This window comes from Mastigoproctus giganteus, chromosome 7 (genome assembly GCF_048544385.1).
Source record: "Mastigoproctus giganteus isolate SK-2022 chromosome 7, ASM4854438v1, whole genome shotgun sequence".
In the NCBI taxonomy this organism is placed as follows: domain Eukaryota; kingdom Metazoa; phylum Arthropoda; class Arachnida; order Uropygi; family Thelyphonidae; genus Mastigoproctus; species Mastigoproctus giganteus.
The window spans coordinates 42,419,339-42,437,104 of NC_143581.1; the positions used below are offsets into that span (position 1 = coordinate 42,419,339).

The 17,766-nt window shown below is 36.1% G+C and overlaps 1 protein-coding gene across 4 annotated transcripts in view; it reads left to right on the forward strand.

Moving 5' to 3' along the window:
• SPoCk (secretory pathway calcium atpase) overlaps nucleotides 1-17,766 on the forward strand; it is a 461,326-nt gene that overhangs the window by 385,346 nt on the left and 58,214 nt on the right. For all 4 annotated transcript variants that reach the window (XM_090376865.1, XM_090376868.1, XM_090376866.1 and 1 more), the window contains exons 17-18: nucleotides 2,589-2,737; nucleotides 16,324-16,490. In XM_090376865.1, coding sequence (XP_090232991.1) covers nucleotides 2,589-2,737; nucleotides 16,324-16,490 — 316 coding nt within the window. The remainder of the gene's footprint in view (nucleotides 1-2,588; nucleotides 2,738-16,323; nucleotides 16,491-17,766) is intronic.

Sequence of the window (17,766 nt, forward strand, 5' to 3'; positions counted from 1 at the left end):
CTGTTCACCCACTGGAAAATTGAAGTTCATCATTAAATATAGTCATATCTGTTTACACACTCCCAATCTCATTTTTATTTTTGTTTGCCCATTGCTTGTTATGTCACACCAGACTGGTTTAGTATCTCGACAGTTCACAGTTAAAGGTCAGACTGTCTTTTCCTTAATACGTTGAACTTGTCATATTCAAATTTTGCATCCCATATGTCAGAATGCTAATATGCTTAAGATATTTTTAAATCACCTGGAGTCTGTAATATTCTTAAATCCAGGTTTAATAAACCTGGATTTAAGAATATTACACTTTAAGAATATATCACTGAAAATCCAAATAGTATCAAACGATTGACACTAGAGGAGCCTTTATTGGCACTGACTATGCAGTTCTGAGTTGGACATTGGTGGAAGAGGTTGCAATTATTAAAATTAAAGGCATGGATTTTGATTTGAAGAAAGGGAACTATGATAATTTGATGCTACACTGCCTCTACTAACTAGACTAATGGCATAGTTGAGGGCAAATAGTGGAAACTGTAGAATACTCTTGAAGAAGTGGTCACAGAAGTTACAAATGCATCTGTATACCATTAAGAAAATATAGCACAAAGCTGATGCCTAGATGGAGGAATACAGAACTGATCAGTTTAATATAACAGAAAAAGATGGCATGGGTAAGTTACAGCTTTAAGTCAGCCTGTAATAGAACTATTGAAAGGGTTAGGCTGGCAAAGACTGATTATGAAAAATCACTGGGAAAAATCATAAGCTGCAATTAAAAATATAATGCAGGAGCATCTAGATAGAAATGATATTTAAAGCATGGTGTTTGTTAACTGACCTGGTTGGGTATCTGAAACCCTTGCTCATGAGTTGGACATTTTGTAGGTAATCATTTTGACATCTTTTTTTTTTTGTTTGTTTTAAGTAAATCATTTGGCTCTCTTGCATGAAAAGTTATTGTATAAGCTGGAACATGCTGAGTTCAAGCAAAGGATAAGACCTGAAGATGGATCACAGAATGGCTGCAGGACTGGAGATAGCGAGTTGTGTTTAATGGTTACTCTTAGTGTTAAAGTATAATCCCTCAAAAGTCTGTGTCGGGACTGCTGTTGTGTCTGATTTTCTTAAATGGCAAAGGGATAGAAGTGATGTCAAAATTTGCAAATGATGTTAAGATTTGGAGAGTGGCTAATGACCGTTGCCAAGCAGCAGTCCTTCAGAATGACTTCAAGGATGGTCAGAAAAACAGCAGCTACATTATAATGCTGCAAAATGTAAGGTTTGTACTTGTGTAATAATAATCCTAAAATAAATTATACATTAGGGAGAGTTGAACTAAGGACAGTGAGGTGGGGGAGATTTAGGGGTATATTGTATAATATTGTATATTTACTTACAATAAAGGTTAATTTGAGAGTTGTGACCCAGCCAGACTCAAAGTTCTCTATGCAATTTAGACAATTTAGCAAGGATATCATGGTCCTAAATTAATGATTTACCAAACATTTGCATGTGGAGAAAGAGAGGCCATAATCACAACATTGTGTAAGGTAATGATGAGACCGCACTTGGAATAATGTATCCGAGTATGGAGTGAAATTTTTCACATCTAAAACTAACACATCTATTTTCTTCAAAAGGTTCAAACACAGGCAACATGCTTAGATTAAAGGCAGTAAAATCAGCAAGAGGATGCCTATGTGAGGAAAGACTTCAAATATGCAGGCTACTGAGCTTGGTAACTAGTCACCTTAGAGGTGACCTGATTGAGGTCTGTAAGGCTTGAGTAGAAGGTGGGCCAGAGCCCATTGGGAATACACCTTGATCTGCCTACTGTTGACCAGCACGACTTCACCATATGTGGGACAGGTGGTCGGATGGGTTTTACCAGGTACCACTAAGTTGTAGAATGGTAATCCCTTTAGCTCTCTTAATTTGCATAGCAGCACTAATTGCCTAAAGACCAGAAATGCGAACAGTGCGTACTGAGTTATTTCTCTCCTAATCCGTTCGTTATATGAAAATTTTCTTTGCTCAACAGAACCTGTTTTAAATGTAACTTCCAAGGGGAATTCAAAATAATTCGCTATAAAAGGACTTTGTTAAACAGAGGTCCGACTGAGTAATTTAGAATTATAAAAATGGTTATATAGTTTTATATAGAAAATATCTTAACAACAGACAGTAAAAAATGCAAATTTAGTTAAATAATTTTAAGATTATTTGAATAGTGGGTAAACATGTGAAAAAAATGTACAGAATATTACAAATTTCAAAGTGCACTGCATCTAAATATCACATGTCACTGTTAATAAAGGTGCTGGTACGCCATACAATTGCGTACCATCCCAAAAAAAAGCACCGGGGATTCTTAAATGTAGAATTACATACTTGAAGTTATTTTATGTTTCCAATCCGAAATTTTAATTCGACTCTAGAAATATTTTTAAAATTTGATTATTTCTTATTTATTTTTCTGATGCTTAAATTTAATTTGATCTTACAAATCCATATAAAACTAAAAGTTGGCTCTAGGCATCTAATTGCCAAGATATAATGATAAGAGTTTATTTATTTATTTTTTTAAGCTGCTAGATTGGGATTACATGCTGTTGGTAGTATATCTCTGTCGGGTGACCAGATGGATAGCATGAGTGATGATGCTTTAAAAAGAATTATTCAGAATGTTTCTGTATTTTATCGAGTTGGACCTGGCCATAAGTTAAGAATTGTGAAGGTAATACAATAAAGTTTACGTGGTTTTTTTAATTTTTTTTATTTATTTATTTTTTTTAATTATTTCTGTACCTCTACAGTTGGACCTCTATATAACAAAATAGATCGTTTGCTTGAAAAAATTTGTTAAACAGAAATTTCATTATAAAGAAATATGACCTTTTCAACAATGAAAAATACTGTAATTCAACATTCAGAAAATTAGTAAAAGATATGAAATAAATCAGAAATACAATGGCAATGAATAAATTTTCTAAAATTTTAAAACAATTAATTTTTAATACATAAATATTAAGAAATGGCTGCTTGTATGATGTGCACATTATATTAGTGCACTTTTAAGAATTATTTCATAAAATATTTGGTTATTTTTTTTGTTGTACACTGGATTTTATTGTACATCATTCATAAAAATTTTCACATTTGTTTAAATACTCAGATATATTTTCTGGCACATTTTCTTCACACTGAAAACCTCGACACAAAGTTTCAAATGCTGCTAACATTTCATGTTTGAAAGGTTTAATATGGCTCTCATTTTCATCCAACTCATCATCGATATCGTCACTAGTTCTTTGAATACTCTCCAAAATGTTGGAGTTACTTGGAATTCAGCTATTGTACATCATTATCAATTCCTAAAAATTCATCAAGAACAATTTATCCACTTATCAAACCTCTCACTTGGAGTTCTTCCCAAGATTTCTCAATATCTTGTAGTCATTCATCCCTCTCATCACTGTTAATCGACTTCATCTGCTTTTGCAAAACAGTTCTTAATCGTTGTTTCTGTCATGTCTTGACTCCACACTTTTGGCAACTCTTATATGCACATCCGCAAATTTATAACAGCTTCTATAGGTTGGTTGGTTTCTTTTCTCAGTATAATTATTTTCTGTATCTATGTCTGGTGTTGCATTTTCAAATTCTTGATAATGCTTTGGTCCATCGGCTGCAGTTTAGACAAGGTATTTGGAGGGAGGAAAACAAGCTTCACACTTGTAAGTTTAAAAGTTACTAAGTGAAGGTGGGCAGCGTAGGGCAATTGTCGACGAACAACAATTTTTTTGTTTTCTTTCATCATCTTTCTGTTGGAATTGAAAATCCACTGTTCAAAAATTTTGCTTGTCGTCTAAGATTTTTTGTTGTTGTTGTAGTCCAACTCTAATGACTTTATTCCTTTTAAACATCAGGGTTGTTTACTTCTGTCTATTACCACAAGTTTCAGTTTTTCATTACCAACCATATTTGCACCAACCAAGCCTAAATCTTTCCTTACTGTTTTTATCACCTTTAAGTCAGTGTCTTGTTCTCCAAACATTTAAAAAATAGACCTGTTTCATCAATGTTGAATATGTCTTTGGGCTCACAGTCCTCCATAATTTTTTTTAAAAACTGTTTCTTTCCAATGGGTATAGTCTTCGATTACAACTTCACTTTCACCGGAGTTGATTTAACATCAACTTTTTAGAGTTAGCATTGGCTCTTTTTAAAATTGTCCAGCAACCAAAATTGGCTTGGAATGTTTTATGTCTCAGAAAAGATGTATACTCCATGTTCTTTTCTTTTATTAATGTACCTGATATCAGCATATTTTGGTCTCAAGTCAACTAAATCTACTTAACGACGGCTTCATCTACATCTTTATACAGGCATAATTTCACATACTTCTGACTGGGTCCCGTTTCCTCAAACAGTTTGAGAATAGAAACAGTTTTTCAGAATGGTTGACACACCACTGGCAGGGATACCAAATTTTAAAGTGATTTCTTTTCTTTTTTTATCGCCCTGATCTACACTATTAGACAATTCCACTTTTTCCACTACACTCAAGGATTTCCTCTTAGAAATTTTAAGGTTACTTGCACAACAAATAAAACAAAACTGATTTAGGGATCACTTGTACATACCATGTAAACAGAGACAGGTGAAATTAAGTGAAGGTGTGGATGACTCATTTTTGAGAAACAACATGAATTTCCAGGATAAAGGAAAATCTCTCTCACTCCTAAATCTCTAATGGGGTGCTAAAGTATAAAACAGGTCGATCACAGCCAATGCCTGCATCGGAATATGCCTTAATCTTTGCCAATGGCTGTGGACACAGAGATAGCAATTGCCTAGTGCAACTTTACAATAGAGATTACAACTTTACAACATTACAATAGAGGCAGTTGTATAGGTTTAACGGGCACCACTAAGTTGTGGAATGTTTTAGCTCTTAATTCATGTTCTTGAGAATTAAACCCTTTAGCTCTTAAAAGCTAACATGATTAATTTTTAATTCTTTTAGCTCTTAATTCCTGATTTTACACATCAGCTTTATTGCCTAAAGGCCAGAGGTGCAAACAGTGTGTACCCAGGTGTCTCGAAATCAGTTTGTTATTTGGAAACTATTTTCAGTGTAATGACTAGAGAAAATCAAAACATTTCGCTAAATAGAAAAATTTGCTATATGGGAGTTCATTAAAGAGAGGTCCAACTGTATTTCCTTTCATTTTTATCCAGGATCACTGTCATCTGCAAGTTCAGAAGATTTTAAATATGTAATCTATTTTTAAAAATTAAATAATTTCTTTCCCCATTGATTTAAGTTATTTTGTAGCTGTGATGCAGTTTTGAACTGTTATTTTTTATTTTATTTTATAATGAAATATTGATGAATAATGCATTTATGTGAATATGTGGCTGTATTCTTTACTGCAGGTAACATGTAATTTAAAACCAATTTTACTTACTAAACTAATACGTTTTTATAAATCTAGGATATGTTTATTTATTTGTATTGCCAAGCAATCATATCAGTATTCAGATGCAAACTATATAATGTAAAAATACATTGGCATTGCATTGTTTTTAAAATCATCTTACCTTAACATCATTATTTGAATTGATGTTAAGTCCAGATGCTAATGAATACAAACATCTTTATTTTTACAGTATTTTCTGCTATTCACTAATATCAGCAAACCAGTAAAATTCAGTTTATTGCTCATAATGTCTCAACTGTCTTTCCTGTTCACAGAGGGTGAAGTGCGTAATTACAGACTTATAATTATTCTCTTTACTCTTTAACTTTAAGTTTAACTTTTGTGCTAGGGAAGCTACTTCCCTAGATGGAGTCAGTGGTTAAAGAGGTAATGCAGGAGGTTCTTGTCAGAAATGCAATCAGCATGGATTTGTTGAGGGGAGATCTTGCGAAGGAAGATTTATCAATCTGAATTGGCTACTGTGAGGTAGTTGCAGAGAAATGTACGACATAAAAAAATAATTTTGATGCCATACTTAGATTTCAATAAAATATTTGATACTGTTCCACATGAGTGACTTCAGTACAGGTTGTACCATTGTTTCAAGTTACTGCTACAAAGAGTAGTTATCAAGGGACACTACTCTTGGATTAATGGAATTAGTGGAGTGTGCTGTTATTGTTTCAGTGCTGGGCCTGTTATTGTTTACAGTATTTTATAATGATATTAATGAAGGCTTATCAGGCATAATGTGTAAGTTTTCAGGTGATATAAAGGTTGGCAGGGTGATTAATGGCAGTAACCTTCTCTGCCAGATGGACTGAGAAGAATCATTTTTTAACATCAACAAGTTCAAATGTGCTGCATATGAATAGCAGTAATCCTCCTGGAATAATAAACAACTGTGTGGTACTATACTAATTATTTATTATTAATTAAAGGACTATATATAAAGTTCAATACAGTAATACCCCGAAGTTACGCGATAGGTGGGTCCGACGAAAATCGCTTAAGTCGAATTCGCGTAAGTCGGGGTACACCTTTGCATATAAATACATATAAATTTTGTTTAATTGGGACCAAGGACTAACAAAAACACTAGTTTAGAAGAAAAATATTTAATAAAATTGCAGTTTTTTATACATATTAATACAAAATATGTATTAAAAAAATAAATGAGTTACGTAAAAAAGTTATTTCGACGTCAATGGCTTCATAAAATCTAACAAATTCGTCTGACGACACAGCGCCTTCTTTTTTTCATGCAGAATTTCTTCGTAGCAAGCTAATAATAATTTTTTTATTCCTTGCTTTGTAGCTATAACGCGTTCTTTGTTGGAGTCTATGTTTTCTAAAATTTTTAAGCCCTTTTCAATTGAGCTGAGACCTGTCAAGCTTGCAATTGTCATGTGCTTTTCTGGTGGAACTGGGTCTGAAGTGTCAGATACTTCAGTGACATTTTGCTCACGCATCTCTATGAGCTCATTCATTGTCAGCTCCTGACTATGTGAATCCAACAGCTCGTTGACATGATCACCACTGACTTCCAAATCTAATTCAGTTCAGTTCAGTTATTTGGTTTTTAGGAGCATTAGCAACTAAGGCCATATTGCTCCTGGAATATGTGGTGGTCATTCCCTGACCTTTCCGCATCTTCCGTATTTGGTGGTGACGGGCTCAAACCCCAGTCTAATCAAGAAGCGTGCTACGCACTGCTGCTCCTTCCCACCTGGCTACGGAGGCGCCTCCAAATCTAATTGCCTGACAAGATTAACAACTTCTTCTATCACATGAGCGACGCAATCAGTTTCTGGCGTTGTTTTCGTCTCGTTTTTGAAAAAAAAAATGGACGAAGTTTCTTCCAGACACCATTCATTGTTTTTTTTTTTGTGAATTTCATCCCAAGATTTTTCAATGATTCTTACGGCATCTAAAACATTGAATTGTTTCCAAAAGTCTTTAACAGATATCTCACTATTTTGTCTCATAGCTTCATTCAGACGTGCAAACGAACGCCTCGTGTAGTAAGCCATGAATGTTTTGATGACTCCATGGTCCATCGGTTGAAGCAAGCTGGTTGTGTTTGGAGGCAAAAACACAACTTTCACACATGGGTCGAAATTAATTAGGGTGGCAGGAGGGTGACTGGGTGCATTGTCAAATAAGAAGCATCACTTTAAATGGAATCTGTTTAGACTTGCAATAACGTTCGACTTCAGGTATGAAGTGGTGACCAAACCAGTCCTCAAAAATGGAAACTTTCACCCAAGCTTTATGATTTGACTTCCAAATCACTGGTAAGCTAATTTTAGATATACACCAAACGAAAAAATCAAGAACCGCGTAACTCCGAGTTCGCGTAGGTCGGGGTATTACTGTAATATAAAACAATAGTGGCCAGATATAATAGCAACCATTACTAGCACAAAAAACCAAGTCAGCGACATAGCCAGCAATTATAATAATAGATAAGCCTGCTTGAGAAGATTGATTCTAGTGGCTCAAGGTCACTCATTAGTACCTTTTACTTACCATAATTAACCCCAGGGGCTCAACATTTGGTGAGTATGGGCTTGGCAAACCCAGGGTCCTGAGCTGCATATCATCATTCTTCTCTTTCTTGGTAATTCCTTTCTACCCCCCCCTCTCTCTCTTTCTCTCTCTCTCTCTCTCTCTCTCTCCCTCAGGGTAACTTAGGAATTTTTTTTTTTTTATTGGTGCAGCATAAGCCCCAGGCTTCCTTGCACCATATGGCTAATAATAATAATCTGTACTGACTGCTTGTATAAGCAGCATTGAGTGCTTCGTGGAATAGCTAGAGAATGGCCTTGACTTGACTAGAAATTCTTTCTGCTTTAGTTTTACTTATACAATACATAGTAAACACCTAACATTTCCAATTAAATGAAACAGAAGTAGATTTAAAAGTACATATAAGTATTCAATTTTGAACACAGGTTTGTAATTGAAGGGGTTAGAATATTCCTATAGTTATTTGAGACTTTGAAGAATTCTTCAGGTTGATATGAGTAGTACAAGACTGGACATTCTAGTAAACATTTTATTGTAGAAACTTAAACATTAGTTCATGAGTAATGTTGTCAAGCAATAAAATAAGTTCTATTGAGAAACTGTACAAAACTTAGAGAGTTCACATCATGGAAGAAATTTCATGCTTTAACCTATTTTACCCATGATATCAAGTTGTTCAGATGGAGGAGATGCAAACTGTCACAAAACAATGACAGATTGACAATCAACATCATTTCTCAATATCATATTGAGAAATGATATTGATTATCAATATCATTTCTTGATTGAAATGCTAAAATTAGGCACAGTGAAACAATATAAAGTAAAAAGACAATTGTCATAATTAAATTACCTTATTTATTAAGATTATTAATGCTCATAAGCCTAATCAATATTTATAATTTAAAAAAAAATGCTGAAAGAATATATACAATCTTAACATCTTGGGGAAGGTACACAGAAACATATACCCATATCTCTTATGGTATATCAGGCTTAACGTCCAAGTTTGCAGACGATACGAAAGTTGGCAGGGTTGTTAATGACATTAATGAAAGTACACTGCTGCAACAGGATCTAGAAAAGTTGAGCAGATGGGCTGAGAGGTGGCAAATGAAGTTTAACATTGACAAATGTAAAGTACTACATATGGGAAGCAGTAGTCCCAGAGTAACGTATAAACTCTGTGGTACCACACTGACAGTTGTAGAGAATGAAAAGGACCTGGGGGTAATTGTGTAGGCAGATATGAAGTTTTCTGAGAAGTGCAGAAGGTCTGCAAGAGTAGCGCATGGTGTCTTGTCAATGATATACAGGAATTTTTCTAGCAGGGATAAGGAGGTGATTATCCCCTCCTTGTATAAGGCAATGGTCAGGCCACACCTTGAGTACTGTATACAGATCTGGAGGCCTCATTTTAAGAAGGATATAGAGCTGTTGGAACGAGTACAGAGAAGGGCAACAAGATTAGTGAATGGAACAAAGGTTGCTCTTACGAAGAAAGGCTTAAGTTTTGCAAATTACAGTGTCTGGAGACTAGGCACCTGCAAGGTGATCTGATTGAGGTGTATAAAGCCTTGAATGAATTGAGCATGCTCAATGCGGATGGGATTCTTCCTCTTGCTCAGAATAATCGCCTGAGAGGGCATAAATTCAAATTGAGGAAAGACGGTTATAGAATAGATGTGCGGAAGTTTGCCTTTAGCCAGCGGGTGGTTGATTGGTGGAACAAACTTCCATCTGTCATTGTAGAAGTTGATAGCTTAAATAGTTTCAAGGCGGAAAAACTTGACAAACATATGGAGCGAGTGGATGAATGAAATAAGGGTTTTTTTTTTTTTTTTAGCTGATGTTATATAAGCTTGCTTTCTTGCATCATGTGCCTTTGCTAATACTAAAAATGCTAATGTATGCACATTTATAACTTTCCACATAATGATGCAAAAGCTTCAACTTGTTAATTTCATTTGATATCTTATTTTATTGTCACTTTTACATAATGAGCTTTATTTATTCTTAAGTACCTCTCAGAATAAACAAAAATCATCTAACTTACAATTTACTTTGCTATTTGCTTTACAACAATTGTGACAAGCCATGTGTAAAAAGCAGTTGGCTGTTCACTAGCATCAGTTTGCTGGAGGATCATCTGTATTGTTTACCTTTTCACATAACACTGTCTGATTTTATTTACTTTTCTTGAATCTTCTCCTTTCATGGTCCCACAGAGAGCAGGTGGCTCATTGTAAACAACTTAAGAAGAGCTGTTATTTGTTTATATAACAACCCTCCTTTGCCAGACATTCCATTGAAAGAGTACCAGATTAATTTTTTTAAACAAATTATATTATTATTAGCTATATTATATGGTGCTGGGCCTGAGGCTTATGCTGCACCAGCCAAAAAAAAATTCTGCGTTACCCTGAGAAAGAGGTTCTCTTTTTTTATGAAAATCCCAAACACAAGAGGTATTAGAACCTATAGTACATTAGTAAATAAATAAATCTTTATTGTGAAGTAGAATTACAGCACAATATCCCATCACGGCGACGAGCGCCAGGGGTTCACATATAGATAACATAAGTACAAATTCAAATGGCTACAAAATATAGCGAACACATACAAAAGGCTACAAAATACAGATTACAAATGCAAAAAGAAATACAAATACATCATAAAAACAAGGAGCTGAACACAAATAAAGAAAAACAAATACAACTTGGCAGTGATTCAGGTTTCAAGAGCTTTGATAAAGTTGTGTCTGTCCTTCTTTTTACTTATTATGGTGTCGATGTCAGCGTCCACACGGTTGAGGGCAGCGAGCATCTGCTTGGGCAGAAATCTTTCGGTGAGTACAAGCCTGTTGTGGTGAGCCACAAGTGCTGGTACCGACCTTAGGCTTGGCTGTGGAATCCTCCAAGAGCAAGCATTCCAAATATTTGGAGATGATATTTGGCCTGAGATGAGTTTGGCTGTGAAGACCAGCCTCTTTTCAACGATCAGGAACTTCAACCTCGGGATGTCGAGTGCTTGTGCCATCATGGTAGTTGTGGTAGCAGGAGGTAGCCGAAGCTTGTTATTCGCCCATTTCAGTAGCCAGTATTCAGCAGTGTACACCCGCTTAAGGTTTGTATGTGCAGCAGAGGCCCATATTTCTGCACCATAGAGAATGGCAGGGTAGACAGTGGAGGTGATGAACCTTTTAACAGTGGCAGGATGTTGGACGTGTAGCAGCTGCTGCTTTGAGATCCACCGTAGACGAGAAAATCTGGTACTGAGTTTGTCGATCTGGTTGACAAAGGACATCTTTTGGTCGAACAGAACGCCAAGGTCTGTGTGCGAGGGTACGTTTGGTATTCGTACCCCTGCGAGTGAAACGTTGAGTACAGTCGGCATGGATTTAAGGGAGAATATAACCTGAGCAGACTTCAGAGGGTTAATTTTTAGATTGAAGTAGTACCATGCTGGGGTTGAGAAGGTGAAAGAAGATATTTGTTGACGTTGGACTTGAACTTCTGTAGACTGTCATTTTTCAGGAAATACGTATGAAGGAAGGTCGTTCCAGAAAACAGCAGTTGAATGAATAAACGAGGAAGATGTAAAGTTGGTTCTGTGAGTTTGAAGTTGGACAGTAAATGGATGTTGGTTGGTGACAGCACGTGTTCGAACTGTTTTCAAAGAGAGAGCGGGAATTATAGATGCCAATTCAGAAGTGGAAGTATCTGTAGAAAAGGCATGCAGCAGAAACAGTACATCTATGAGACAGCGAGTGGAGAGACTCAGTTAGAGATTTTAGAGATGAGTCATTAATTAGCCTAATTGCCCTCTTCTGGAAGGAATCTAGAAGCCTGAGAAAGGTTTTGGAGGCCGCCCCAGATGTCAGAACAATATTCCATGGTAGGGCAGTTTTACAATTTGTACAGAGTGAACAGCTGTTTGGTAGAAAAGTAACACCGAGAGCGAAACAGAAAACCAAGTTTTTTAGTTGCAGAGGAAGCAATATTTGTAATGTGCTTGTGCCAAGAGAGATTAGAAGTCAGGGTAATCCCCAAAAGAGATATATAATTTTTCCTAGAAACTGGATTGTGTCACTAAAGATAAGCATAGGAGCAGAAGAATCCTTTTTGCGAGATGTAAGACAAGACTGAGTTTTAGAAGGATTGAAATCAACTAAGTTGTCTTTGCCCCACTGGAGATTGACATTTAAAGAATTGGTAGCAGATTTTCTAGAAGTTGAAGCTGATTCAGCAGGACAAGGTTTCTCAAAATGGAAAGTGAATTCAATGTGCTATCATCAGCAAAATTATGGATAGGATTTCAAGTCAATGGAAGAAGGTCATTAATATACAAGAGGAAAAAAGTGGGGGAAAGAACTGAACCTTGGGAGACACCGGCATTAGTGGAGAAGTTAGAAAACAGAGAGCCATCTACCATCACCCTCAGTGAGCGATCAGAGAGAAAACTGATTAACCAATTACTAAAAACAGTTGGCAAACCATAAGATGGAAGCTTGTTTAGAAGACCTTTATGCCAAACCAAATCAAAAGCCTTTAAGATAAGAGCAACTGCTTGTGTGTCACCGAACTTTTCCTTTGAGTAGTCCATAAATGGGCAACATAAGCCAGAATATTACCAGTGGATCGACACTGACGAAATCCATACTGGTGATCATTGATCAGACTGAAGGTTTCTAGGTAGTTTAAGAGTTGGTGGTTAATTGATTTCTCCATTACTTTAGAAAGAATAAAAGTAATTGCAATCGGGTGATAATTGGATGGGAGGGATTTGTCACACTTTGTAGGAACTGGCTGGATATGAGCAAATTTCCAAGCAGGAGGAAAAACACCTTTGGAATGAGAAAGTGAAAAAAAGTGGCAGAGAACAGGAGTAAGTTCAGAAGCACAGATTTTGAGAACAAGTGGAGAAATACCATCAGGATCTGGAGCTTTCTTAGCATCAAGATTCGTTAATATCCTTAATATCCTTTTGACAGAAGACCACAGGAGGTATTGAATGAAGCATGTTGGGAACGGTGGGAGGTGTTTTACCAAGATCATTAATACATGAGTTAGAAGAAAAATGGGATGCTAGCAGGTCAGCTTTATCCTTGAATGAAGTGACAACAGAACCATCTGGTTTTGACAGGGGTGGGAGCTCAGATGGGCAAAAGTTGTGGCCAATAGCTTTGGCAAAAGACCAGAATGCTTGGCTACCATTAGGATAAGAAGCAGGTTTTCTACTCTTAGCCTGTTCAAAATCTAGTTTGGACTGGTTAATAACTGCTTTACAATTATTGCAAGCTTTGGAGTAATCAGAAAATGGAACTGATAAATTGGAAACAAGCCAATTACGAATTGCAACGTTCTTCTCTTGAACAGGCTTAGTACATTTATTGGAAAACCAGGGTTTAGATAAAGGACGAGATTTTAAAGTGGAGTATGCAATAAAGGATTCCATTCCTACAAGAATAATTTCACTGACACAATCTGAGCAAAAGTTGACATCAGAAGTTTTGAAGTAGTAATCCAACCAAGGAAAAGAAATCTTGAAGGTCATCCTATTTTACATTCTTGTAATATCAAACAATACGAGGTTAGGAATAGCCATGAGATAAAGGCTTCATTGGAGAAGAGACAATCACCAAGTTGTGATATGAGGTACCTAAAGGACCACTCACTTCCACCGTGTACTTAGAAGAGTTGTTTGTGAGAAAAAGATCAAGCGTGTTGGCTGTATGGTTAGGATTGTCCGGTATTCTTGTAGGTAAATGAACATTCTGTGCAAGGTCATTAGTAATTGCAAAAGCCTCAGCATCTCGACCAGCTGGGGTTGCGAACATTAAAATCACCAAGGAAAATTACCTCACTATTAGTAAAGTTGGACTGGAGAAAGTCAAGTTGCAAAGAGAGGAAGTCAAAGAGCTCCAAGTGATTAGTGGAATTGGGAGAACGGTAGAAACAACAGATGAATATGACACAATGAGGTAGAGAGATTTTAAGCCAGAGGAGATCGAAAAGAGGAGATTCCAAATTACCAAATCTCTGACAGGGAATATTGGAACGAACATATGCACAAGTACCACCTTTGAGGCGAAAGGAATCATACAGTGAATAATTTGGGCAACTGAGATGAGCATTAGTTGAATCAATCGATAACTGAGATTCTGTCAGAAAAAGTACATGGGGTTTGGCAGACTGCAAGTGGAAATGGACATCATTGAGGTTAGAATTGAGATGATGTATATTTGTGAAATGAACTAGGAAGTGTTTGGGAGGTTTAGATCTTTTCGCAGATAAGCTTACTCTATTAGTTTGAAAATTCGTGGTGTATTCAATAGTAAGAAAATGTGCTGTGTGAAGTAACGAAATTTTTGGATATGGCATACACATGGTAAGAATATACCCAGATCCTTGACATAACATGGCCTCGACAATCTCCCCCCCCCCCCCCCCGCATACACACTACTCGGACTCCCTCCAGTCACTACCTGGCAGAGTAGAGGTAGGAAGATTATACACTAGCTGATCCGGAAGCCTCCTAAAGAGTTACCAGTAGGTTTGGTCTGGTGTACTAACTAGCGGCTGCCTTGTGAACACCGTTTTAGAGCTGTACCCTCGAAATGTAGGGAAGATTGGATCTCGCCATGATGTTCATCATAACCTCAAAAGTCATCAGTCATACTGCATAATGGAAGAGATAGGGAAGGGTTGACCAGAACTTAGCTCTGGAAACTAAACATGGGTTCAAATACTTCAAAGACCGGGGTTCGAGCCCGTGAGCCACCAAATAGAGGATGCGGAAAGGTCGGGGAATGACCACCGCATATCCCCAGAGCAATATGGCCTTAGTTGCTAATGCTCTTAAAAACCAAATAACAACCACCACCACTTCAAGCCTCCAATAAACAAAGTGGTGGTATTGCACCGGTTGATGGGAGTCATCTACCACCTAGTATTGCCTGGTAACACAGATAGGCTGCATTCCTCCATGTGGTGTGGGTGCCACACCTCGTCCCTTGTTTACGTTGGTTCACACCTGGGTGGTCACCCATAGTGTGCTTGTGCACAGAGGTTATACCCGGGATTACTAACAGTCCCACCATCTTGAAGGTACAAGCAGAGGATTTGGCTGTCACAGACCGTCCAGACTTCGCTGAAATTGGGTCTATTTGACTTGAATGTCACCCGAATATCAGTTCCATCAGTGTTTTGGACTCCCAGGTAGCAAGTACAGCTTGTCTGGCATATCTGAGAGAATATCTGTGACAACCTCAAGGACCCAAGTAGAAGGGAATTACCAAGAAAGCAAGAAAGAGAAGAATGATGATATCCAGCTCAGAAACCTGGGTTTGCAATGATAAATCCTCGTATCTGCCGCTGTGTCATTATTTTGAGAATTGCACATTTAAAAATTTCATTAAAAATAACTAGTGTAGCTGTGAATGTGATATTAAATATTCTCAAAAATTATACTATTATTTAATAACAGGAAAAAATTCAATGAGAATTATTTGTTTATTCACATTATTTGATTTTTAAAAAAAATTGCAAACAGTAAAAATAGTAGTTCCAAAGGATGCTTTTTAGTTTGAAGTTCCTTGTGAAGCATTCTCTCTCTCTCTCTCTCTCCCCCTCCCTCGCTCCCTTCCTCCCTCCCTCTCCCCCTCCTTTTCTCACAAACAGATCCCTGAGGCCTGGATAGTTTAGTAGGACGATGCAGGGTGGGAACACTTCCTGAAGTATTGAAAATATTTTTTTAATTATCCATTGTAAAGAATCTTCAGTATTCTTCTTCGATCTGAAGATATGATTTTCAGGCAAAATTATGGAGCTGGCATCCTTACAAAGTGATATTTTTGAAATGGCCAATTTCCAGGCATCACTGATTTGCATATCAGGGTGCATGTACCTCAGTTTCAATTGGATATATAGAATTTGTAAATAGAACTACATAAAATAATTAGACCGGGGTTCGAGCCCGTCACCACCAAATACGGAGGATGCGGAAAGGTCAGGGAATTACCACCGCATATCCCGGAGCAATATGGCTTTAGTTGCTAATGCTCCTAAAAACCAAATAACAAACAAACAACATAAAATAACTTATTTTTATCTTTTAATTTATTATTGTAATTTAAATGCCGATGAAAAATATTGTTACCATAATTTTATCCAGCATTATACAAGTATATTTTACACACATGTATATTTTTTATTATTTATTTTTTTTTTTTTTTGAAAAAAACAAATGTATTTTTTTCCAATTGTTTCTTTCTCAATATATACACACATACACATAAACATAGGCCTTACAAGAAAACGGATCAATTGTAGGAATGACGGGAGATGGTGTTAATGATGGTGTGGCCTTGAGGAAAGCAGATATTGGTATTGCAATGGGGAAAATTGGAACAGATGTTTGTAAAGAAGCTGCAGACATGATATTAGTAGATGATGACTTCTTCACAATAATGTAAGTAATATTAAAATGTTTTGTGATAGAAGAATAACTTTTTAATATTAAATAATCCACTCACTAATTTCTTTAGGTACACTTTTTTATCAGTTTGTATGTGCTTCTTTTACTTCTTTAATTTAATCTTCAGAAATTTTATATATATGCTATGTAGCATATATATATAAATACAAGGTGGTCCTTAAGTAAGGAAAATGTTTTGAATTGCTGATATAAATATGTATATGTTATTTGAAAAAATAGTTTATAATCTCTGTTTTTTTATTGTTTCAAAATAAATTGAACATAGTAAAAGTGCCACAAGCCTTATGGTGAAGAAAAGGATTGAAATTGTAAAAAGGCGTGGAAAATATGAAAATACTGCAAAAGTTGCATGCTAGTTCAAGAAGTTTTTACGGCATAAACCACAATAAAGGCTGTAAAAAAAAATTGTAAAGAAGTTTAAAGTGTGTGTGCAATCAATCAATCAAAACCTGATAGACCTTGTATCTGAAAGAGTGAAGTTTGGAACTTAAAATACATAAAACAAGCTTAAATAGAATCATAAATAATATTAGTAAAATAATAAGAGGAGTTTACTTCAGTATAGTACGTAGAACACTTCCATATGATACCCTCCAGAAATTAAAATGGAAAAAACGAAAAAAGTTGTCGATTTTTTCGTTTTTTCCGTTTTAATTTCTGGAGGGTATCATATGGAAGTGTTCTACGTACTATATTGAAGTAAACTCCTCTTATTATTTTATTAATATTATTATCAACGTAGAGCATTGAGTAGTACAGCTCTGATTCATACTATCTAATCATAAATAATTTAAATACAAGGTTTATCATCCTGTGTTGTTGCTATCAGGATGATCCAGAAGATTGGAATTTGCTGAACATATTTTGGCCATAAGTGTTACAAACCCAGATATCATCAACAATTGTTTTGTGGACTGATGAAGTAACATTTAAACTAAATGGAATTGTTAATTGCCATAACTGCATTTATTACGCTTTTAACAACTCTCATTTATTCTTTAGCAAATTTTTAAATGCACTTGGCTTGACAGCAGAACTGGAATTTGGAGGAGGAAGCCACCAAAAGACAATATCATTCCATTAATCCAGTCCAAAATCAATTTTCAGCATTATTTATTTATGCAGGATGGAGCACTAGTTCACTATGCAAAAAATTGTTCACGAATTCTTAGATGAAAAGTTCTCAGATTAGTGGATTAGATTGTGGGGTTCCATTGAATGACCACTGCGCTCCCTGGATTTAACTTGT